This window comes from Argentina silus, assembly GCF_951799395.1.
Source record: "Argentina silus genome assembly, chromosome: 9".
In the NCBI taxonomy this organism is placed as follows: Eukaryota; Metazoa; Chordata; class Actinopteri; order Argentiniformes; family Argentinidae; genus Argentina; species Argentina silus.
This window is the reverse complement of record NC_139663.1, coordinates 21828967-21852747: the sequence shown is the minus strand read 5'-3', so window position 1 is coordinate 21852747 and position 23781 is coordinate 21828967. Positions and strand designations below refer to the sequence as shown.

General features: G+C 46.2%; 3 protein-coding genes across 4 annotated transcripts in view; 1 reads left to right on the top strand and 2 right to left on the bottom strand.

Moving 5' to 3' along the window:
* Nucleotides 1–6316: 6316 nt before the first annotated feature.
* On the bottom strand, nt 6317–14785 carry cdr2a (cerebellar degeneration-related protein 2a; the record flags this gene model as incomplete). The annotated part of the gene is made up of 7 exons (XM_083677423.1): nt 6317–6586; nt 7031–7319; nt 7883–8209; nt 9868–10044; nt 10593–10741; nt 13869–13981; nt 14704–14785. The coding sequence occupies 7 exons, from the start codon at nt 14783–14785 to the stop codon at nt 6317–6319; spliced, it is 1407 nt and encodes a 468-aa protein (XP_083533549.1).
* Nucleotides 14786–15167: 382 nt separating this feature from the next.
* On the top strand, nt 15168–20337 carry mfsd13al (major facilitator superfamily domain containing 13a-like). The gene is made up of 7 exons (XM_083677949.1): nt 15168–15608; nt 15896–16210; nt 16792–17223; nt 17742–17896; nt 18189–18272; nt 18950–19093; nt 19703–20337. Exons 1-7 carry the CDS (start codon nt 15447–15449, stop codon nt 19842–19844), a joined length of 1434 nt encoding a protein of 477 aa, XP_083534075.1. The 5' UTR covers nt 15168–15446; the 3' UTR covers nt 19845–20337.
* A 342-nt stretch (nt 20338–20679) lies between these two features.
* Nucleotides 20680–23781, bottom strand: part of LOC310810259 (immunoglobulin superfamily member 6) — a 5964-nt gene continuing 2862 nt past the window's right edge. For both annotated transcript variants that reach the window (XM_083677951.1, XM_083677950.1), the window contains exons 3-6: nt 23217–23317; nt 22903–22953; nt 22235–22348; nt 20680–21313 (exon numbers count right to left, since the gene is read on the bottom strand). In XM_083677951.1, the coding sequence (XP_083534077.1) occupies nt 21260–21313; nt 22235–22348; nt 22903–22953; nt 23217–23317 (320 nt within the window). In that variant the 3' untranslated portion in view covers nt 20680–21259. The remainder of the gene's footprint in view (nt 21314–22234; nt 22349–22902; nt 22954–23216; nt 23318–23781) is intronic.

Below are 23781 nucleotides of genomic sequence, written 5' to 3'. Positions count from 1 at the left end.
GAAAGCACACTACATAGTTGCTGTGCTCACTGCGTGTCTGAAGATTGTTCATTTGTTCTTCCATTTTTCCTTTACTCTAAATGTGATATTACAATAAAAAATACTGTAAACTATTTCTCCTTATTTGTCTAATAATTCACTACTACTGGGGCATTAATAAATGAAGTTAAAAAGATATATATATATATATACAACATATAATTCGACCGCTTACTTACATAGAGAGTCTGAGTCTCAAGACGCTTGCAGAAACGTGTATGTACCTGTTTGAATAAGGCTTGCATTTAGACAAATGAACCAGAAGGGGGTGCAATTGAATAGAGGACAATGATTTTCATCTGGTAACACAAAAGATTAACTGCAAATTGCCACTGAGCTCAGATAGTCTGTATATCGTACGCATATCACTCCAAAATACAGTTATATCGAAGTAAATTCATAAGTCGTGAAAAAGTTGTGGCAGCGGTGGGATTCGAACCCACGCCATCGAAATGACTGGAGCCTAAATCCAGCGCCTTAGACCACTCGGCCACGCTACCTCCATGCATGCAGGGGCACAAATAATAAGATATATGTAATAAGAACGGATATTTTAGATGTTTACTGTATAAGCACGTTTTACTGCTGTTTTCCCAAATTACACCGAATTGGCCACAAGTCTAAAATCTGCGTTGTGTCCTCCTAGCTAGCTAGGCTTAGCTACCACCATGTGCATAGCCCTCATCGAAGACCCGAAACGTCTCCAATTACTGTTCGATTACTGTAAAACGACTCGTGTGTGTACTACGAAACTACTCAAGTGAAAGACTGAATGCATTTTTCAATAACGTTAAAATAATGTCAGTATGTTCGACATTAAAACCCGTCCTCATACTCGTTGTTTACCTGTGAGGAGGCTGGCTCGCTCGCACGTGCGTGTGGTCTGCGTGCCCGGGTCTGCCCGCGAGGCGACCCACGTCCCGGTTACTTACAGTAAATACAGTGAATACCAGAGTAAACCCGAGGCAGAGCAGCTCTACAACACCAGTCAACATCAACAAGAGAATGTAACAAGGATAGAAAACAGTAAAAAAAAATAACGAAATAAAATATAAATCTAACCCTAACCCTAACCCAGGATTATTATAGCAGCAGTGTAAGAGTGCAACATCAATGTAGTAGAGTGCCACTGAGGAGGAGGGGGGCGGGGGGGGGGAGTATAGTCAGTTGTTTTGTCACTATTATGAACATATATTTCATGAAAGTAGTGACATGAAGTGTCAGATGTTTGACTGCCTCGGTCGTTATTTGTGAGCAATGTTAGAAGAAATGGATGGACAGTGGGGGCCTACAAGATTAGATTACCCATGGATCAATACCAATATGAACACAGCAGGGTCACAATGGTCAGGTTAAGCACAGTGTAAGATGTATTTTCCCAATAAGCAGCAGCAGACGGGTCATCTGGAGCACCGGGAGAAGTCCCGGTGGGACGGTCGATCTGTGGGCTGCGGGGCCGGTGGTAAAGAAAGATATGGGTCAAATTTTTAAAAGAAAAAAGAGTAAATACGCAATGTAGTCCACTGCTCCACCTCCCCCAGCCCTGCTCCACCTCCCCCAGCCCTGCTCCACCTCCCCCTGCCCTGCTCCACCTCCCCCAGCCCTGCTCCACCTCCCCCTGCCCCCGGGCCGGGTCGGGTGAAAGCCCGGGGGCCCTGTTGTCCCAGTCCGTCCCTGCTAATAAGTGTTCAGATTCACAACCTCGTTCTTGGAATGTTACCCTGGACTGGACTCGTGTCTTGAGGACAAGACCGTCTGATAGGCGTAACTCCTGGCATAGGCCTACTCTCTGTCCAGGGCGGCCATTGCTGAGGAATGCAGTGTGGAGGTTTAGGCACTCAACGGAGACACACAGCATTTGGGACAGAAGAATGAGGGCGTGCATAACATTCCAATTGCCCCCCCCCCCCATGCCCCCCCCTCCCCCCCCCCCCCCCCCCCACCGCCCCTTTAGGAAAGCATTGAAGCCAAAATATTTGAATTGAGACTATGGGCATCAAGTTGCGTTCTAGAGTGAAAAGGTTTCATTGGGGATCCAATGATAGGCCTCTGGCTCTTCTTCATGTGTTGTTGAATGATGTATATCGAGGTTGTTAGAAACCTGCTGGGAAAATACATCCCTGGTTACATTTTGAATTGTTTTGTTGATAGTAGGGGGAACATTATTATATATATATAGGTCAATTATTATACAGTATATATATTGTTACGGATGGGGGCGCACTTCCCAGTGCGGTCCCTAGGTGTCTCACTCACTCACTCACTCTCTCTTCATGGACTCATCACCTGTACCTGTGTTGTCACTGATGCTTTATGTCCCCTCACTTCCCTTCACTCCCCCTGAGAGAAGGAAGCCATTGAAACATTTACGATCCTGTTTACGAGACGTTGTTCTCTCTCTGTTATTTTCGAGTCAAGTCCGTAGCCTTCGTATGTCTACGATGATGCTGTTTGCGTTGCTACTCTACTTTCTAATACAAATCCTTTTGTTTGGTATCGCAGCCTACTCGTCTGGCTCCTTTACATGCACCGCACCTGGGTCCGCTCATCATACCTAAAACCTAACAATATATATAGGTCAATTATTATATATATAAGTCAATTATTATATATATATATAGGTCAATGCATTGCCATTATACCACAAATCCATTCACTTTCCAGTTGCTATAAGCAACCAACCTCCCAATCGAATGTGGTATTATTGCCTCACACATTTCCGTACTTGGTTTGTTTGTAGGGTCCAGAGTGCACTGGTCAGAGCCTTTCTGAGACAGGCCTTTGATGCCCTCGCTTAATTCGCATGTAATCCCCTTTTGTGGAGAGTTAGTGGATTTGGGGGTCGCTGGGAGCAGGGCAGGAAACCAGCCGTTATGGAAACGCCATTAGCGAGGGGTTGGGAAGACAAAGCCCTACTATTGGCTGGAGACGGGATCAGGCAGGACATTTGGGGATGGAGGTGCTCATTTAGAATTGTGTGTGTGTGTGGCGGGGTTGTGGGGTGAGATTTAACTCAAGGATGGAGGAGGACAGGCCGAGATACAGCCCTCAAAGTAAACTGTGCAAAGACGCGATGCTATCACTCCATCAAGCCTTCTTTAAGAGAGAGAGAGAGGGAGGGAGGGAGGGAGGGGAAGAGAGAGAGTGGGAGGGGGAGAGAGAGAGAGAGAGAGAGGGAATGTGGGGGGGAAGAGAGGGAGGGAAGGGGAGAGAGAGGGTGGGAGGGGGAGAGAGAGAGAGGGAGGGGGAGAGAGAGAGAGAGGGAGGGAAGGGGAGAGAGAGAGGGAGAGAGAGAGAGAGGGAGGGAAGGGGAGAGAGAGAGGGAGGGAGGGAGGGAAGGGGCCTTCTTCAACCAACAAGCAAGCACTCTGTCCTTAATCCCGGTCTTACATTGAAAGGTCTCTTTAGTGTTCTAGTACAGGACTCAGGAAAAGACTCAGAAAACCTCTTGCGCAAGTACTTTTAATAGTCAGTTGCAAGCAAAAGCATGTGTTAGTCATCATGGAGGACACTTCTGCTGATACACTCACCTTCAGCTCTTTATGTTGGAGATGGGTGCTCTGACACTAGAAAGCATCTCCATACTCACTTTCTATTACATTACTCAAATTATTACAATTTCTAATACTTCTAGTACTTCATCATATCAAGTATAACATCAATAAATACGTTTGGAAAACAATATCATTCGTCTTGATGATGAAAAAAAAGAAAAGGATGTTGTGTCACTGGTCTTGGTCCAAGACAAGGAAATGATGCAATGGACCCTGGTCGGAGAGCGAGGAGCGGATGGATGGAGGTTCATCAGGATGTTGATGATTCATCTGGATGGTCGGACTGGTAAGCAGCTTCAGTTTGAGCCAAGAGTGAATGACAAAGTATGGCCGGTCCCCCCTTCTCTACCAGGAGGAGACCCTTTGGTGAATCAGATACACAACTCCAGGCCCAAAGGGCCGCAGTCCTGCTGGTTATATCTCCCTGGCATTTGACTGATTGATCAATCATTTATTGGCTAGATGTCATACTGTATATACATCCCTTCCTTATTCAAACCCGAGTCAATTTCTTCCTTTCGTCTGTACTGAGATACTGTAGTTTGAAAGGAAGAAAGCTTCTGTTCTGCGTCTGAAAGTGTTTCTGTTTCAGTTCACCGCAAAGAACGAGACAGCAGCCGCCAAACCACAGACACCGAGGAGCCTTGGATGTGGTGTGGGAAACACACTGAGGAGCCTTGGATGTGGTGTGGGAAACACACTGATGTGTGTTCTGACTGCTCTGACCCTCTCGGTGTTGTAGCACACAGCAGGAGGCAGTGTGACTGAGTTTAAGAGGAATGAATACCTCATGTGTTGGTCCAGAGGGCAGGGAAATTGCGATGTCAAGGAGAGCAAATGAAGAAATTGTAAGGTTAGGCATGGACTTTTTTCTTTTTCTTTTCAAAGGGGTCCTTAAGTTTAAAAATGACTCCATTGCCATGGGATACCTGCAGCCTTATCAGATTCCCCCCCCCCCTCTTTTCAGTTGCTTTACACTTTCATTTCCTCCTCATTTTTCTTTCCTATAAAGAAGCACCAAATACATCGATTCATTGATTCAAATATTAGTTTCAGTAAAATTCAAACCATTGAATGTCTGCGAATCAGCTTTAGCTACATGAACAATCACATTATGGATATGGATACAGTGACATTTTTGCATATGAAAATAAATAGCATCTCATCTTAATAAGTCTAATAATTGTCAAAAAAATAAATAAAAAACAAAAAAAAGGACTGTAGGTCTTTCAAAAGTGGAAAGCAGCGATATGACCCGTTTGCATAAACATTGAGACACAAATCACACACACACACACACACACACACACACACACACACACACACAGGGCCTTTTCTTGTGTCCAATCCTGATGCTTCTCAAATATTTTACAGGCTTATAAGTCATCTATGATCGTACAACATTAACGACCACAAACCTGCGTCTCTCTGAAGTCGTTGACGTCACTCAACACATTGTACTTCAGGCTCGAACAGACAACAAAGCATTCCATCCAGTTCAACGGTTCAGTCTGCATAATACACAAAAAGGGACTTACTGCACATTCTAGCTGTATGTGCACGGTATGCACAAAATATATGGCTTTTCTCCCAAAACCAAGCACCAAGCAATCTAGCCACCGCAGATTTAACACTAAGCCAATAGGATTGTCCAGAACACTTCTAGACAGTCTGAGTAAGCTGCAAATGGTGACATGGTCACGTCTTATCGGTTGTAAGACATACTGTTTTACTGCACTGTCTGCAGTAAACTGTAGTATTCATCACACTGTATGCCGAGAGACGAGCCGCACGTATGATTCGACTCTCTCCGACTCCTGGAAGTCAATTCCACTGATCCTCAGCGCTCTGCACCCACACCGGGGGAGGCTGGTGGAGGTAGAAGTCACAGGCGTTTGATACCATTTCCTCATTCCGTTCCACGCATTACAATGAACCCATCCTCCGATTTCTACCTCCACCAGCCTCCACTGATCTACACCTGAGGAAAAAGCCCTGAGTTGTCAACATCATTACACACATTGACTTCTCATGTGTGGAGGTGGAAATCTATAACAATAATAATAATAATATCTGCCATTTAGCTGACGCTTTTATCCAAAGCGACTTACATTGCAGTGAGTGCATACATTTCAGTATATACGGTCCCAGTGGGAAGCAAACCCACAACCTAAGCATTGTTTGCGCCATGCTCTTCCAACTGAGCCACAGAGGACCAAATCTAACTGAGCATATGGACCGTCGTAGGCTGACAGGTGGGTAGCAACAGGATGCAACAACAAACCGTTTAACAACCCACCATTTCGCTGACTGGCTGGCTGGGTCATGATTCAGAGCCAAGCTCTTCGATACGGACAGGAAGTAATCAAGCAGATGAGGAAAGAAAAGTGCTGGTTGAGGGAACCGTGGGAGCGTGTTGGGGGAGGGGTGTTGGGGGAGGGGTGTTGGGGGAGGGGCGGAGACGACGGGTGGAGGTTCATGTTGTTTAAGAGGCACAGATGTTACAGTGCGAGCGAACACACCCACGCACGCATACACGCACGCACTCATGCATACACACACGCACGGACGCACGCATACACACACAAACACACACCACCCTTTAGGATCTCAGTTGCTCACTGAGCCCCCCCCCCCCAAAAAAAATGAGTGCAAACCCCATCAACGGGGCAGAAAAACGAAACAATACTGTCGTCACTGTCCTGAAAGCCAGCGCCAATGAGTCAATGTCCCTGGTTCGGCTTCCTGTTCTCACTCAGGTCCTCTTTGGTCTTCTGAATGCGGGTGAAGATCTCCTGGAAGAGCACCTTGTACTCCGGCTGCAGCCCGTCTTCGGGAACGCTGGCGAGGTCGGAGGAGGAGGAGGACACGCAGCTGGACCGCCGTCTTCGGGGGCGGTTGCCGACTTGGGGGCTGTGAGGCGTCTGCACGGCCTTGTGGCTGAGCCCTTGTGCCCCCTGCTGGCAGCGCAGCAGAAGCTCCTCGTATTTAACCTGCAGGAACGCAAAGATTCTGTTACCCACTGTTTCTACATGCTGGGTTACACACTGCATACATTCATTTTCTAATTATTTGTTGTCTATTAAAAAAATAAATAATAAAAAAACATTTATTCAGACTTTCCTGTTAATTGGGGATATCTTCAGGGATATTGAAATAGCTTTTAAGTCGTCTCTTTTTGGAATGTTTCTTTTCTTAGGTTTATTTGGGCAAAACCAATGAACAATTGCTGTTTACAGTTAATAATAATAATAATAATAATAATAATAAATGCCATTTAGCTGACGCTATTATCCAAAGCGACTTACATTGCAGTGAGTTCATACATTCCAGTATAGATGGTCCCAGTGGGAATCGAACCCACAACCTTAGCGTTGTTAGCACCATGCTCTACCAACTGAGCCACAGACGCCCAGTTAAATCAGCACACTTAATACCTGCAGGGCGCTGTACTGAGCGTCCACCTCGTTGAGCAGGGAGATGCCCCTCTGTTTCACCGCCTCCGACCGCCTGACGCACGTCCGCTCGTGACCTCGCTGGATGTCCTCCGCGTTGGCCCCCCTCAACACGCTCTCGCTGCTGCACCTCTGCAGGCTGCGCCTCCCCTGCTCCTTCACGTCCTTCTCCACCCTCTCCCCCTCCTCGGCCTGACCTAGCCCAGGCTTCTCCTCCGGGGGGAAGAAGACCGTGTCGGGCAGCAGCATGCGGTCAGGCCTCCTGCTGGCGCTGGTGGGGTGGAGTTGAGACTCATGATCAAGGGGATGTTTGCTTTGCAGCGTATATACAGTCGGCAATGTGTACATTCTTATTCTATAGAATCAATTCAGGAAGTCAATTCCAATTCAATTCAATTGAACTTCTAGACTTTTACTTAGTCTAGTTCTCAGGCTCATATCTAACCTGGTGGTGTAGTGGTCTAGTTCTCAGGGTGGTGTAGTGGTCTAGTTCTCAGGGTGGTGGTGTAGTGGTCTAGTTCTCAGGGTGGTGGTGTAGTGGTCTAGTTCTCAGGTTGGTGTAGTGGTCTAGTTCTCAGCCTGGTGGTGTAGTGGTCTAGTTCTCAGGGTGGTGTAGTGGTCTAGTTCTCAGGGTGGTGGTGTAGTGGTCTAGTTCTCAGGGTGGTGGTGTAGTAGTCTAGTTCTCAGGGTGGTGGTGTAGTAGTCTAGTTCTCAGGGTGGTGTAGTGGTCTAGTTCTCAGGGTGGTGTAGTGGTCTAGATCTCAGGGTGGTGGTGTAGTGGTCTAGTTCTCAGGGTGGTGGTGTAGTGGTCTAGCTCTCAGGCTCATATCTAACCTGGTGGCGTAGTCGGCGCGCCAGAGCTGCCTGAGCTCCTCCACCTCGGCCTCCAGCTCCCTCTGCCTGGCCCGGCAGCCCTCCAGCACGGCCAGACGTTGCTCCAGGGTGCCGTTCTCCGTGGCCATCAGCACCGTCTCCTGCTCCGCCACCTCCCGGCGCCCCCGCTCAGAGGCCAGCTGGGCCTGCAGGGTCTGGACGGACCGCTGCAGGGCAGCGTGCTCCTCCTCAGGGTCCCGGTCGCGTTCGCGGTCCCGGTCCCGGTCGTAGACGGACCCGTGCGCCGTCCAGGGACGGTCCATGCGCAGGCTCTCGTAGGCGAGGTACCTGTGACAGAGAGGAGGGCGTTTGGACCAGGTGGTTTGTCTACTAAAAGGAAACAAGGACAATATCTAATAAGCCCATTCAATCATGGAAAACAATGTCCCTGTTGAGAAGTCTGATCAAAGTCGCCAAAGACTACCGTTTCACTTCATTTGAATATCATCTGTGGCTCAGTTGGTAGAGCATGGCGCTAACAACGCTTAGGTTGTGGGTTCGATTCCCGCTGGGACCATATATACTGAAATGTATGCACTCACTGCAATGCAAGTCGCTTTGGATAAAAGCGTCAGCTATATGGCATATATTATTATTATTATTATTATTGTGTAGTAAGTGGTGTGCCTTTCTATTGGTCTTTTCTTTTGTCAGAAAGTTTCTCTATTAACAGACAATCTGTTTACAGACTGGTTGAACAAACAAGGTGCTTTGCAACAGCATTAGCATTAAGCATTAACCCCCTCCGACTGAAATATCTGCTGGGGATTATGTCCGAAAAGCCCTGGACCAGATTAAGTCGTCTGCGTCTGTGTGACCTGGAAACAACCAGTCAGCACACGGGTACTCATGTACCAGAGGAGCAAGGCGAAGAGCTCAGGTACCGGACAGGTCAGGCAATAGACCGCAGGGTTAATTGGTGAATGGCTTTCTCTCCTTTTTCCTCCTTCAGCCAGGCTGAGGCTGGGGGGAGAGAAACGTTCCTCTCTCAAAGCACATTCTCCTTACCTTCGAAAACCTTTCAAGGTAACTTCCTTTGTTTATCTTGGGTTATTGTGTTTCGTGTGCCGTGCAATTTCCTCTCTGGGCCTTGGCTTGCTTCCACCTGGTCCGCTTTTTTAATAACAGTGGAAAAATGTCGAATAAACAAGCCTTGTGTGACACACCAAGGTCACACCACTGCTATGTTGGCTATGGTGCAAGGTCGGCAAGCTGGTAGACAATGCACATTTTCGACATGACGTTTTGTTTAATTTTTATTATTAATATTATATACATTTTCCATTTTAATTTGTTCTTATTATTCTGTCTTTTTAGGAGTGGCTTCTCGCCAGCCTGCTGGGTTTCTTAACCTCCCCTGCACAATTTGTCTTTTCTTTTCATTTTGCCTTTCATTTGTTACCGTGTTTATCAGTATAAGTGTATGTGTGTTCTTTTGTGTGTGTGTGTGTGTGTGTGTGTGTGTGTGTAAATCCTAAACAAACAAATAAACAATGCTCCCCCTCTGCTTACTTGGGGAGTTCGAGGCGTGCAGCAGAGTGGAGGTACATGGAAATGAGCAGCATTCATTTGAACTGCAGAACACATCCTGTGTGTGTTTTACTGGCAGACGGACTTGTTTGAGAGTTACAATAACAGCAGCTGGTCTTCTGCTTGGCTGCTGACTTATACAGTACAGCTGCAGGCCAAATAAAAAACACATACACACTATTGGCTGCAAAGTCACTTGAACTGCTGCAAAGTCACTTGAACTGCTGCAAAGTCATGTGCACGCACGCACGCACGCACACACACACACACACACAACAGTGCACTCTCTCTTTAACATGCGCATACGCAAATGCACACACACCCACACACACACCCACACACCCACACACCCACACACACACACACACACACACACACACACACACACACACACACCCACCCACACCCACACCCACTTTTCCTGCTGCAGGTCGTACAGCTCCTTGAGGCAGGACACGCTCTGTGCCCCCAGGTTGCGTCTCTGCTCGGCCAGGTCTCTCTTGCAGCGGTCCGCCTGGGCGTCCTTCAGCTCCTCCACCTGAGTCTGCAGGTCCTCCATCTGGGCCTGCAGGGCGTCGATGGTCTCCGTCAGGCTACAGGGTGGAGGGGAGGACAGAGACATCAGACATGAGACGCTCACTGAGTGGAATATTAACTTACGATTTGCACAACTGTTGTGCATTGTCTGCGATTGATGTCAACGGGACACTTGCATGAAAATACAGTACCAGTCAAAAGTTTGGACACACCTTCTCATTCAATGGTTTTTCTTTATTTTTTAAATTATTTTCTACATTGTAGATTAATACTGAAGACATCAAAACTATGAAGGAACACATATGGAATTATGGGGTAAACAAAAAAGTGTTAAACAAACCAGAATATGTTTTATATTTTAGATTCTTCAAAGTAGCCACCTTTTGCTTTGATGACAGCTTTGCACACTCTTGGCAAGGTGGGTCCAAACCTTTGACTGGTACTGTATGTATTAAACATTCAAATATACACAAATATTGCAAACAGCGCAAGGTCAGCAACCTTGACAGTGGTTAGACAGTGTGGCGGGGTTAAAACAACCAAGAGCTGAGGAACACGGTAATGAACTGCGGTGAACAGCGTTGGTCTGAGCCCTGAGCCTGACCTGTGGATCTTGTTCTGGGCGGCGCGGCCGTCCTGCATCAGCCGGTGGTTGCCCTGCTCCAGGTCCCGGGCCGCCAGGTCCAGCTGCTCGTACACCTTGGCATGCTGGTCGTTCATCTGCCGCAGGAGGTCCACCTGCTTGGTCAGGTACTGGACGAGGGGAGGTCAGAGGTCAGGGTCAGAGAGAGAGAGAGGAGGTCAGAGGTCAGGGACAGAGAGAGAGAGAGAGAGAGGAGGTCAAAAAGGTCAAAGGACAGAGAGAGAGGAGGTCAAAAAGGTCAAAGGTCAGAGAGAGGAGGTCAAAAAGGTCAAAGGTCAGAGAGAGAGAGAGAGGAGGTCAAAAAGGTCAGGGACAGAGAGAGAGAGAGAGAGAGAGAGGAGGTCAAAAAGGTCAGGGACAGAGAGAGAGAGAAAGGAGGTCAAAAAGGTCAGGGACAGAGAGAGAGAGAGAGAGAGAGAGGAGGTCAGAGGTCAGGGACAGTTCTTTGGTCGCTTATGTAATACTGTACGAGACTCAAGGAAGTGACTTTGTTGGGTGAAAAAATGTACATGAACATACTGTAACTTGCAATTTTCAACTCCAAACTGGACATACAGTACATTTAGAACTGTGTTTAGAGGCTGAGTTGACTGTTCTGTACATTTCTCTGCGCAGAACAATGATCTCCTATTATGAAACTGCGGATCTGTTCCAGCGCTGATCCCCTCCAACTGAAGTAGACCAGCACTGAACAACCAATTAAGGGCCGGCAAAAAACACTTTGGCTTCGTGACAGGAATGGTCTTTGCATGAGTGTGTGTGAGAGGGGTATTTGCACGACACTCACACACACACACACACTTTGGATAAAGGCGTGTGCTAAATGTGAGGGGTAATTGCATGAGTGTGTGTGTGTGAGGGGTATTTGCATGATTGTGTGTGTGTGTGTGTGTGTGTGTGTGTGTGAGCGGTATTTGCACAGGGCTTGTTCATGCACCATGAAGTAGGCATTATCAGGGACGGTTCGCCGCCACTTGTCAAAGGACTCCCAAGTCATGCTGCTGTGTGTCCTTTTGTTTGGAGGCTTAACTACTGTATCATGACTCACACAGAGCATTAGCTATTGATATTAACGATGACGGTCAGAAAGGGCTTACAGATAAAGCCTCATCACACGTCCTGCACAGACCTACTTCAGAGACAGAGGAGCTTCCGATGGAAGGAACATTTCATTCATTTCAATGAAGAAGGGTCCAAAGTAAAAAAAGAAGCACTATTAGTCATGTCTGTTATAGAAATAACAGGAAGACCGAGAACTTGAACGTATCCTGCAAATAGCGCTTCACGTACTTGTGTTTTTTTCCATGAGGAAAGCGCAAGACCAGGCAGAGACACTGTAGTGAGACAGTCAGATACACGGGATTACAACGTCAAACCCAATAAGCCCTCCCAGCCACTGGCCCGTGGACAGCCCTGTCAACAATTTAAGTCTATTATCTTTGTTGACCTGCTGTCAATTAGATGGCATCCTCTGCTACCCAAATAGCATGGTACAGTCCAACTTCCCCTGCAACTCAAATAGCATGGTACAGTCCAACTTCGTGGCGTTGGGGGTTCTGAAAAGCCCCCTGTGGTTCTTATGCAATATGTGCTGACTGAAAACACATTGAGGCTATTCACTTGAATACATACTGTGCTGCTTGTTCACCAGGATTGGCCTTCACCTGGGGGGCTGCACAAATACGCAAATCTGTATATAACGTGGATCAGTTCATGCTAAGTTCTTTGGAAATGAAGAGGTTTACCAGTCAGCACCGACAGCTTACAGATCAGCAACTTAAGGCCGTCCCTCTTGAACAAGCGGATATCTAATACCGGGGAGGTCATCAATGGCCAGATCGGGTCAGGAGAGGCAGGACAAACAAGCTTATTGGGAAATCTCATGTTATCTGTGTGTCCTAACTGGGAACGTGGGGCTGCTAAGCAGGACACATCCATTATGCTGAGGAGGTGAGAGGCCAGGATGTACTCCTGTGAGGGTGTCAAGCAACCCCAAAATTACCTAAAATGGTTTTCCCGCCAAAACACATGGCAGGATGGAAGCCTAACAGGGGGCCTGTGTGTGTGTGTGTGTATGTGTGTGTGTGTGTGTGAGAGAGAGAGAGAGAGAGAGAGAGAGAGAGGGACAGAGAGAGATAGAGATAGAGAGAGATAGAGAGAGAGAGTGAGAGAGAGAGAGCCTGTGTGTGGTGCGCATGTCTAAGTCTATGAACAGGGCATTAACTGTGAAGGCTAACTAGCTTACCTAAGACCTTGGCTGATGATGAATGGAGCGTAAGCTGCTGACAACTGCTCTCCTCACACAGAGAAGGTGAAAGGACAGAGGCTAGTGGTGAAAGTTGGCCATTTGTTTATCCAAGAGATTAATAAACATCAGGCCATACGATGCACTATGCCAAAGACTCATTAAGTCACGGACTGGCCAAGACAAACTCTCACTTGATCCTATTCGACACAAGGAGATGGTCTCACGGTGCAACACCAACGGCAGGGCATGAAATAAAGGGATTTGGGAGTTTCTTCAACATGGAACTTTCGACTCCCATTGTGGACTTGCATCATCTGTGCTTGGTACTGACTCCCAATGAGGTGATGCCAGGTGATCTCCCAGTGGGAGGTCACCTTCTGTCAGGTGTGAAACTTCTAAAGAGAGATCAACTTTTGCAAACCTGAAGTCTTGCCTTTGTTCAAAGCAGAGGTTAAAACCAGGACGACCGGGTGAATGGACTTGATGCAAGTCACTGATCATTTATTAACAAGAAACCTGTGGCCTTCATCAAGGCCAGGTGAAGACGTGTCCCACCGCCAGTGGGTCTAATATGTTAATTGATATGCTGTTGTTTTTTTTACAGGGAGCACAGCTGATAGCAGCACTTCGTCCAAAATAATATTTACATTTACATTTATGACATTTAGCAGACGCCTTTATCCAAAGCGTCTTACCTAATTCTGATTCTGATTCTGATTCTGATTCTGATTGGCCCTCAGGCGTTTCGCCTGTGCTGGTCTTCTTGTTTGTAATTCTTTGCTGCTGTTTGTACTTCACATTCTTCTTCTAGCATTGTGAGCCAATGACCCCTGGTCTGAGCATTGATTACTTTATCTTATGGTGACTGGTGGATAGATGATTCACTTACTTAGACAAATGTATTTGTTGTAAGTCGCTTTGGATAAAGACGTCTGCTAAATGCCGTAAATGTAAATGTAAATGGAGGAAACGCTGGATGGAATATTCACCTCTATCTCCTGTAGCTGCTCCTGGTTGGTGGAGTACATCTGCTGCAGTCCCTGCTCCAGCTCATGGTTCCTGTCCAGCAGGGTCTTGCCCAACTCAGCTGCCAAATGGAGATCTGTAAACACACATGTATTAAATACACACACTTCATTTATTCACTGAATACACACACTCTCTCTCTCTCTCTCTCTCTGTTAATTTATTCACTGAATACACACACTAACACTCTCTCTCACACACACTGTTCATTTAATCACTGAATACATACACTTAACGGTACACAATAATGAACACAGGGGAAGTGTCAGCCTCAGGACATCCTGGCAACAGAAGGCTCTCCAGAACTCCCAGGCTGAACAACCCATGACTGTGGCCGATGACAAAGTGTCACAAGAATATCCCGTACAATGAGATATGTGTAGCAGTCAAATCATAGCATAAGCCTACACTGTATAAAGAAAATGCACAAAAACATGTTTTCAGCAAATAAATCCTATGAAAAAGCAAAAATAACAAACAAAAACGGCAGTTTTAAAGAGGATAGATGTGGGTGGGATACAGTCTGTAATTTGAGGTTTGTGGTGGGACTGTCCTGCTGGCAAAACATGCATTACACACACATTTCATCAGCCTGGTGCACTGACATTAATCCACAATATCAATCTTGGACAGTCCAAACAAAATGGAAATTGGTGATATAACAGCCCTATTCTATAGCGGTATTCCAGTGTAATAATGCAGAGAGGCAGTCCTCCTGAACTAAAATGCGCCTCAAGCTGCTTGAGTGAGCAGCGGGTGTTAAGGGTGCGACCGTCCGCTCTGCAGCGCCCCACTCACCATGTTCCAGGTCCTGTTTGTCGTACCAAGGCTGCTCATCCTTCAGCTCAAACTCTTCCTCCACGACCATATCCGTGAGCATTTTCCTCCGCACTTTGTTTGTCTTACGACCGGCACAATTACGACTACGACCGGGCAGAATCCTAAAACACCGGTGTCCTTTCCGTGCGGTGACTCGCCTGCCTGTGAGTGACCAAGGGAGGAGTGGAGGAGTGTGTGTGTGTGTGTGTGTATGTGTGTGTGTGCAGTACTCAACATCCTCCGGTGGCGTAGTCCGGTATCTGCGGCAACGTGGCACACTGTGCAAGAGGTGAACACCACCTCAACCCCTATGACGCGCGATATAATGACAGTTTAATCGGCCAATGACTATGAAGTAGGTGGAGTCCAAGCGCCACTTCATCCAATGCTTGTTTGTTATGGTTCGTTGTCCCCGCCTATTTCCGCAAACACAGAAAACGAGTTGGACACAGCGGGAGTTGATGGACTTCTCTCCAGAGCGTCCAACCGAGTTAGTAGTTTTGCATGGCATATCAGGACAGATATGAATTTTGAGGATCTCTTTATTTGCATTATTCGCATTGCGTGTCGTGTTTTGTTATCACGCTGAATTCATTGCAATCGACAGTTGAACCTTACCATGCATTAACCGCCTGCACATTCAGGTGCCATTCAATACAGCAGGTTGTGTGCAACTTCCTGTAAAAAGAAACTCAGGTGAGTGCACTTTGATCGGCCTGAACATGATGAGGCTCCTGGCTCGTCTGAATGCCCATCCCGCTGCGGTGGCGTATTCTATGACCACCCTCGGAGCTGGGATGATGAACAGCATATTCAACTTCTATTATGTGAAGCTCTTCCTGAACAAGTACAAGATATCCGAGGGAGCTTTCCATCAGTCACAAGTGAGTACTCTGTATCTTCCGCCTATGACGGATGCCAGTTCCTACCAGACTGACACTTGCAAATATACTGTATGCTCAAGGGAGAGGAGAGGAGAGGACAAACGCCCAGTGGTTCTATTTCCCAAATTTATGTTTACGTTTATGAATGGACCACACCACAGATACAGTAGTGTATTGTATTTTGAGCAGTTGTATTTATTTTGTATGTGTTTTTTTTTTGTGTGTGTCCACTGAAGTATGATCTAATGTCACCATCATCATCCTCATCATCTTCATCATCCTCGCAGGTGGTGTACATGGTGTGGAACGCGGTGAACGACCCTCTGTTCGGCTACCTCCAGGACAACTCCCGCGTGGCCTGCTGTTCTCGCCGCCGCCTGTCCATCCTCTATGGCGCCCCATTCTACGCCCTGGCCTTCCTGCTGGCCTGGTTCCCGTGGCGATCTTATTACCCGGGCGACTGGCTGAGCGGCCTTCACCTGGTGGTGGCGCTGTGTGCGTTCGACGGCATGCTGACCTTCGTCCTCCTGGCCCAGTGCGCCCTCTTCGCCGAGATCTCTGGCCACCACCAGAGCCGCCTGAGGCTAATCAAGTACAGCCAGGTGGGAGTGGGATGTGTCTGTGATGATGGGAGAGAGTATAGATAATAGTTGTTTGTCTTGGAAATAGACAATAATTACTGCAGGTCTCGGCTGGTAGATAGACAATAACTACTGCAGGTCTCGGTTGGTAGATAGACAATAATTACTGCAGGTCTCGGCTGGTAGATAGACAATAACTACTGCAGGTCTCGGTTGGTAGATAGACAATAATTACTGCAGGTCTCGGTTGGTAGATAGACAATAATTAGGTCTTGGCCCCGTTCGAATGTCCACTGGTCATTGATCTAACACTGTAGATCTTACACAATAAATCCATTCATTGTCATATCAGTGATCAGCCCACAAGAAGGAAAGGAGGAATAAATTATACATTTGAAAGTATTTGAGCATGACCCTCTTCTCCTCTCCTTCTTCCCTCCTCTCCTCTCCTCCCCTCCTCTATTCTTCTTCTCCTCTCCTCTCCTCCTCCCCTCCTTCCCTCTTCTTCTCCTCTCCTCCTCCCCTCCTCTCCTCTTCTCCCTTCCTCCTCCCCTCCTCTCCTCCCCTCCACTCCTTCTCTCCTCCTCCCCTCCTCTCCCCAGATAGCGTCTCTCATCGGCTCCTCCAGCGTGCTCTTCTGTGGCCTCCTGTCTCAAAACATGGACAACTTTCCTGCCTTCCAGGGCTTCACCGTGCTGGTAGCCATCGTAGCCTGCGGCTGCATGTTCTACACCGGCTTCCACAGCGAGAGCCGCTTCGACGACAAAGGCTCGGCGCCCGGGTCGCCCGAGTCCACCAACTCGGGTCTTCCTGGCGAATCAGCTCTCTCCTTCTCCGCAGTGACCTCTATGACCTGGCAGATTCTGACCAATAGGGACTTCCAGTCGTTTGTGCTCATGAACTTCTTCCAGGTCTTCCTGGTGGCCTTCTGTAACAACTTCACCATGATCTTCACCGAGCATCTGATACCCCCAGACATGCTGTCGTCACTGGCTAAAAGCTTCATGTATGGGGCTGGATTCATCTGTCCACAGGTACTGTTATACAGCCAACAAGCCGGGTTATAGGCAGAGATTTGACCTTCTAAATCAATGAAGAGCGACATAATAAATAATATAACATACGCCATTTAGCTGATGCTTTTACCCAAAGCGACTTACATTGCAGTGAGTGCATACATTTTTCAGTATATATGGTCCCAGCGGGAATCGAACCCCCAAACTAAGCGTTGTTAGCGCCATGCTCTACCAACACACCATGAGGTAATGCAGATTAGCCCTGATATGTGTGAAAGGAGAATAGCCACACACTGTTTACAAGCTTCCAGAGTTTCATCGTCACGATATTTCAACCAACGTAGGCAGCGACCGACGACCCTTTTCTGATCCAGTTTGCTCTTCGTTCCACACACCTTTGTTGGACTTGAAGGTTGCAACAGTGTATTTTTTGGTATTTATTTCGACTACTAAAATGACCTCATTCCTATATCTCTGTCTGAGACTGCAACAGTGTATCTTTCTGTTCATCTGTTCCTGTTTGACATCTCCCTCAGTTGCTGGTGTTGAGTAGTCAGAGATTGCTCGTCAGCGTGGGCTACTACCAGCTGATCCTCCTGACGTTCTACGTGGAGGCGGGCATGGCTGTCGTTATGCTACTATTGGGGCCTCACCACTACTACCTCCTGGCTTTCTTCCTCACTGCCAACATGTACGGAGTAACAGGCACTTTCACTGGCATTTTATTTTATTTTATTTTATTTAACCTTTATTTATACACACTGAGACCAAGGCCTCTTTTGCAGGTGTACCCTGTCCACAATATTGATGTAATTGAATTAAGTATTAATTAAACAGTCCCGTCAAAGATTGTCAGGTAGAGTAGAAGTCTGTGTAGCTTCATCACAAAAACACAGTTAATCAAAAATCATCGTCACGTTTTTTGTTTTCACATTTATTATTATTATTATTAGTAGTAGTATTTTTTTTTTTTTTTTTTACAGGATCATAATCCAGGCGGCCTTCAGTCTCTTTAACTTGCCTCTGGCTGACATCATCGACTCAGACCTGCAGAATCACAAGCGCAGGTAAGCGCAGGTCTCCTCCCTCACTGCGTCTTGGCTGACGTCGCTGTTCTCCTCGCGCTCCGGTAGATCAGTGCTCGGTGACCTCTAGTCAAGCGATCTATCACAGACAGGAATAGACCACTACTCCCTCAGGAGTGCTCTGTGACTCTGCGATTGGACAGGCTTCCGTTAGTCTCGCTCCTTTGCAAGGGCACCCAACATTAAACAAGTAGCTGAGGGCGTACTTTGTCGGGTGCATCGAGCATGCATTGATATTAACCTACCAAAACTACCTGAGGCAACGTACTTCCACTTACATTGCTAAAGGTCACAATGAACGAGTCTATTCTGAAGTCGCATACAGCACAATGACATTTAACATAAATAAACCCTACCCAGTATTAGTATAGTGTTCCTAATAAAGTGTTCGGCGACAGTGTATTACTATGTAGTTATCGAGTCAAGTGAGCGGGACATTTCTTAACGTCGTGTGTATCTGTGACGGTACAGGAGTTGAGATGGTAAACTCACTCCTCACGTTGAAATACCACCACCCGTGCTATCGGACTGCTAGGGTATTTGAGGAGACACGGTCACGTGTGTTGGCAAGTCAGAGGTCGCGAGTTGGAGGCTCGGCCGGAGCAGGTTGAACAACGTAACGTCTGTTTCATGTCCTTCCCTCTGTTTCTCCTGTATAGCTCTCCGCTGTCATCCATGGTGTTTGGGACCAACGCTCTGTTCACTAAGCCGGCCCAGTCGCTGGCCCCCATGCTGACTGTCACCATCCTCAACCAGTTTGGCTATGAGGGTCTAAAGGACGCAGAGAGGGACATGGACTCCAGGTAAAGTCATGCCAGATCTACTTTCTTCCAAAAGTTACCTGTAATCTAGGTTTGCTCTGCCGGTATGCAAATTAACGTTTGCTCTCTCACAGTTACTGTCCACTGGGTTGGGTTCAGGTAGTCTGGGTTGGGTTCAGCCCAGAGAGGGGATAGAGGCTATACTTACTGAAATGATTTAGCTCGAGGTTTCAATGGTAGAGTTTATTAATGTAGAGTAGTTTAATCCTGACGTAAACGCCATCATGATGCTTATTGAGTTTATTTGTGATGCTAATGGAACACATGCTCCCCCTAGTGGTAAAGGAACCCACATGTCAACATATTGGAGCTGCTGATGGATAGATAGATAGACAACAATTAAACATATTTTATGAATTATAAGTCACATTTTGTACATATAGCATAGTGCCATTAGATGTTATTATTTTACTCTAGTTTCTCCAGTGTTTTGAGTCAACTTCTCAAGTTATGAGTCAACTTTGCCAACTTTGGACACTTTATTATAATTTTTTTCCCTAAAAGTAACATTTGAATTATTATTATTATATATATATATATTTTAAGTATAACTTTTGACACTTTTAACAATATCCCTTTCTTTCCCACCAGTGCCCTGGACAGCCTCCGCTGTGCCATGTTTTACCTGGTGTGTGTGGTGCCCATGTGTGTTTCCATTGTGCAAATCCTGGCCTGGAGGCCATTCTCAATACGTGACAGCCACACCGTGGATACAAAGTACATCGACGGCTAATTTACTCAACATCTCTCTGTCTCAAAAGTTGTCACTTTAGACTTGATAAGCTGAAGTTGCGCTGGAAAGTGGGCCAGTCAATGTTGGCCCTAACCTGGGAAAGAAAACACTCCTTCTGTCTGTTTTTATGTGTGAGTGGATTTATCTCTGGTGGGTATGAAAGGACGTGATTATAATCTCAAGACTGCTTTTGTGGTGTTTCTGATTTGTGGAATTTGACAATGTGTAGGTCTGATAGACACGCTGCAGAGGAAATATTTTGACTGGAACAACTGTGAGGTAAAAGGAATGTTTAAATGTGAAGGAGAAGATAAAAAAGAAGACAGGATTATTACTCGATGCACTGTACAAGATGATGTTAGTTACCGTGAAACAGTACTAGGCTTTCTTAACACAAGTCTGACCAATCATATGAGGTTGCAGTGCAAAATCTCCCAGGCTTGGAGTTCTCCAAACAAAATGAATGTAAAATATTGAGATTTTCTTATTTTTCTTTGAATTATATGCAGTATACACACACCATGCTTATATCATTGGACCATTGTGCCTTTGTCTTAATACATGTCCTTTGAAGTGATGTGCAATTACATTTTGGGATCAAATTCTTGTGATGTGTGATGGGGAATGTTTTCTATGAGTCTTTTTTTACACTGTTTATTTGAATTAAACAAGTCTACATACAAAAACATGCCCCTTTTGTAAATGACAGAAAAGCCTTTGACGGATATACCTGAGATACCTGTACCCAAATGGGCCAGTCATTTAACTTATTCAAGAGTAACAAGACTGTTGCCTTCTAGATTCCTGCACTCCTAGGCCTTCAGGGCTAGGGGTTGTTTTTGGACAAAGCAACATTCTTATTGATCTCTTGAATAACTTGAATGACAGGCCCATTTAGGTACAGGTATCTCAATCTGAAAAGATTGAATAAGAAATTATAGGCACTGTACAAGCATTATGGTGAAAGTTGTACATGGAACCTGTGGGAGTACGTAGAGGTTAGGGTTAGGGGGTTAGGGTTAGGGGGTTAGGGTTAGTTAGCTGTTTCTGGATAGGGCCTCTGCTAAGCAACACTGCTAAGCATAAACCACCATCGTAGAGATGGTCCACTGTTTTGAGTCCCACCCCTTGCCCCTCTTCAACAGAGGTATTGTTCAAACTAAGACCACAGTTTGAACTCAGGCGAGCCTATCAGCACACAACTCCTCCCTCTCAGCTCTCTCTTTCTCGGTTCACATAACACGGTTTACATCTTAGAACGGCCTAAAAACATGTCCCTCCTGTTTAGGCACGTGGCTGCTTTTCTCAGCTCTCTCCAGTCCACATTATCATGTTTTATAGGTTAGAATGGCCTAACATCGTAGCCCTTCTGTTTGGGGAAGTCGTCCTTTCAAGTCCCTCCTTCGATTGACACGTCACAGATTTTGATAGATGTCGTCATTCGGATGATCGGAGTGGGGACTTTCAACCTGCAAGAGGGTTGCATTGAGTCGATTAGAGTCCCTCCTAAAGACCTCTTCACCCCCACTACCCCCCTGTACAAGTTGCTGTCCTGTTAATAAAAAAAAGACAAGAAAAAAAAATCCTTCTAGCATTGTGACTGCCTATGGCCCCTGGTCTGAGAATTGATTACTTTATCTTATGATGACTGATGGATAGATGATTCACTTACTTAAACAAATGTATTTGTTGTAAGTCGCTTTGGATAAAGGCGTCTGCTAAATGCCAAAAAATGTAAATGTAAATCGGTAAACTGAATGATATGGCTGACCCAAGGGTATCTAACAGGGTTGGATGGAAAAAAAGACATCACAACACATGAACAAGTATTTTGCAATCAAATCGTATCGGTCACGTACATCACATACAGCTGCAAGTGATGCAGTGAAATGCTTTTAAAATATATATATATATATATGTTTTAGGGCATTTCTGCTTTTATTGGGATAGAGATAGCAGAGATTGACAGGAAGGATGGGTGAGAGAGAGGAGGGATGACATGCAGGATATGTCGATGGCCGGAATCGAAACCAGGGACCTTGTGATGATATGGTATGCGCCTTAGTGTGCTACGCCACTGAACGCCCCTAACAACGCCTTAGTGTGCTACGCCACTGAACGCCCTGTGAAATGCTTTTTGAATCCAGTCCCGGCCTCTCTTACAGCTACAGCCTCTCTTTACAGCTACAGCCTCTCTCTTACAGCTACAGCCTCTCTTTACAGCTACAGCCTCTCTTTACAGCTACAGCCTCTCTTTACAGCTACAGCCTCTCTTTACAGCTACAGCCTCTCTTTACAGCTACAGCCTCTCTTTACAGCTACAGCCTCTCTTTACAGCTACAGCCTCTCTTACAGCTAGATGCCATGTGACCGTGGTACTGGTCTTGTACCTTGTTTTGAGAGGAGCCACTGTGGTTGGTTTTCTTCTGGTTACTTCGTAACTTCCTCTTGCCGTACAGCTCTTGCACAACAGCGCGGAAATCTTCTCTTTTGGTTGAGTTATTCTGCAAGAGAAAGGACAACAGTTCATACATTTGTTACAATATCCTGTAAACGTAAAAAAACGGAGACAGAGATTTTTCCCATGTTGCCTTTCTGCAGTGGAAATTTTTTTAATTGCAATGTTGTGAGACTGGATGTTTGTAAACACTGGTAATTTACTGCAAAATACCCTAGTTTGTTAACCAGTGGTACAGGAACTGCAGTTCTTCCTCATTTTCAGTGCATGGGGTTTCCCAGCTTTGTTAAAGTGAACATTCAAGTCTTATTTTTGGAGTGTGGTACACTGAGATAGAGATAGTGGAGAAAAACAAGAGGTCGTGGTGCTAGACCACTGAACCACCCCAGGCCACGGTGCTAGACCACTGAACCACCCCAGGCCATGGTGCTAGATCACTGGACCACCCCAGGCCACGGTGCTAGACCACTGAACCACCCCAGGCCATGGTGCTAGATCACTGGACCACCCCAGGCCGCGGTGCTGGACCGCTGGACCACCCCAGGCCACAATTCAAGCCTTTTTTACGTTAGCATGACTGTACAAAATATGAGACCTCACCTTTTTTCCTGTCTTCCATGTTCCTCTGCAAATGTTTACCGGCTGTCCTGTCTGGTGGAGAGTGAGAAGGTTAGAATATCCAGTATAAGTAGTAAAACCATCTATTACAGGGAGACCAAACGTGTTCTCACAATTTGTTATGCTGGTCTATGTCATAAAGAACAAGTATGGCTCCAAACTTAATACAGTTGGTGTTTGATGATGATGATGATGATAGTAGTGTGATTGTTATTGCATGGGTCAAACGTGTTAAACAACTGTTGAAGAAACATACTTTCAATCCATGTTTAAATGAAACACTCAGAGTAACCTACCTTCTTAAAGAAGATCAGGACCAGCACTATCAGGCTGTAGAGAGCCAGCAGAACAAACAGTGACCACAGCAGAGCATGCCAGACCACCTGCATACCCTCCCCTGAGAACACAGAGAAAAGGCATCACAACTGTTCTAGTCTATCAATGCCAGAGAATAAGTGTAGAGATACTCCCTCCACTCCACTCAGATTGAGACAATAACACTGTCTCAGTAGGGAACGTATCATCAGTCTCTCTCTCATTGACATTTATGGCATTTAGCAGATGCCTTTATCCAAAGAGACTTACAAGCGAAATACATTTGTTTAAGTAAGTGAATCATCTGTCCATCAGTCATCATAATATAAAGTAATCAATGCTCAGACCAGGGGGCCATTGGCAGTCACAATGCTAGAAGAAGGATTTTGTTTTTTTTTATTAACAGGAGAGAAACTTGTACAGGGGGGTAGTGGGGGTGAAGAGGTCTCTAGGGTTAGGGTTAGTACAGGGGGGTAGTGGGGGTGAAAAGGTCTTTAGGAGGGACCGTTAAGATGTAGCCTGAAGAGGTCTTCAATCTACGGCGGA

What these genes read in the sequence shown, in the direction of transcription:
- mfsd13al (XM_083677949.1), top strand. Translation starts at nt 15,447, where the DNA reads ATGATGAGGCTCCTGGCTCGTCTGAATGCCCATCCCGCTGCGGTGGCG. An exon ending in GGCTAATCAAGTACAGCCAG is followed by an intron (nt 16,211 to 16,791) that starts GTGGGAGTGGGA and finishes TCCTCTCCCCAG; the next exon opens with ATAGCGTCTCTCATCGGCTC. An exon ending in CTGCAGAATCACAAGCGCAG is followed by an intron (nt 18,273 to 18,949) that starts GTAAGCGCAGGT and finishes TCTCCTGTATAG; the next exon opens with CTCTCCGCTGTCATCCATGG.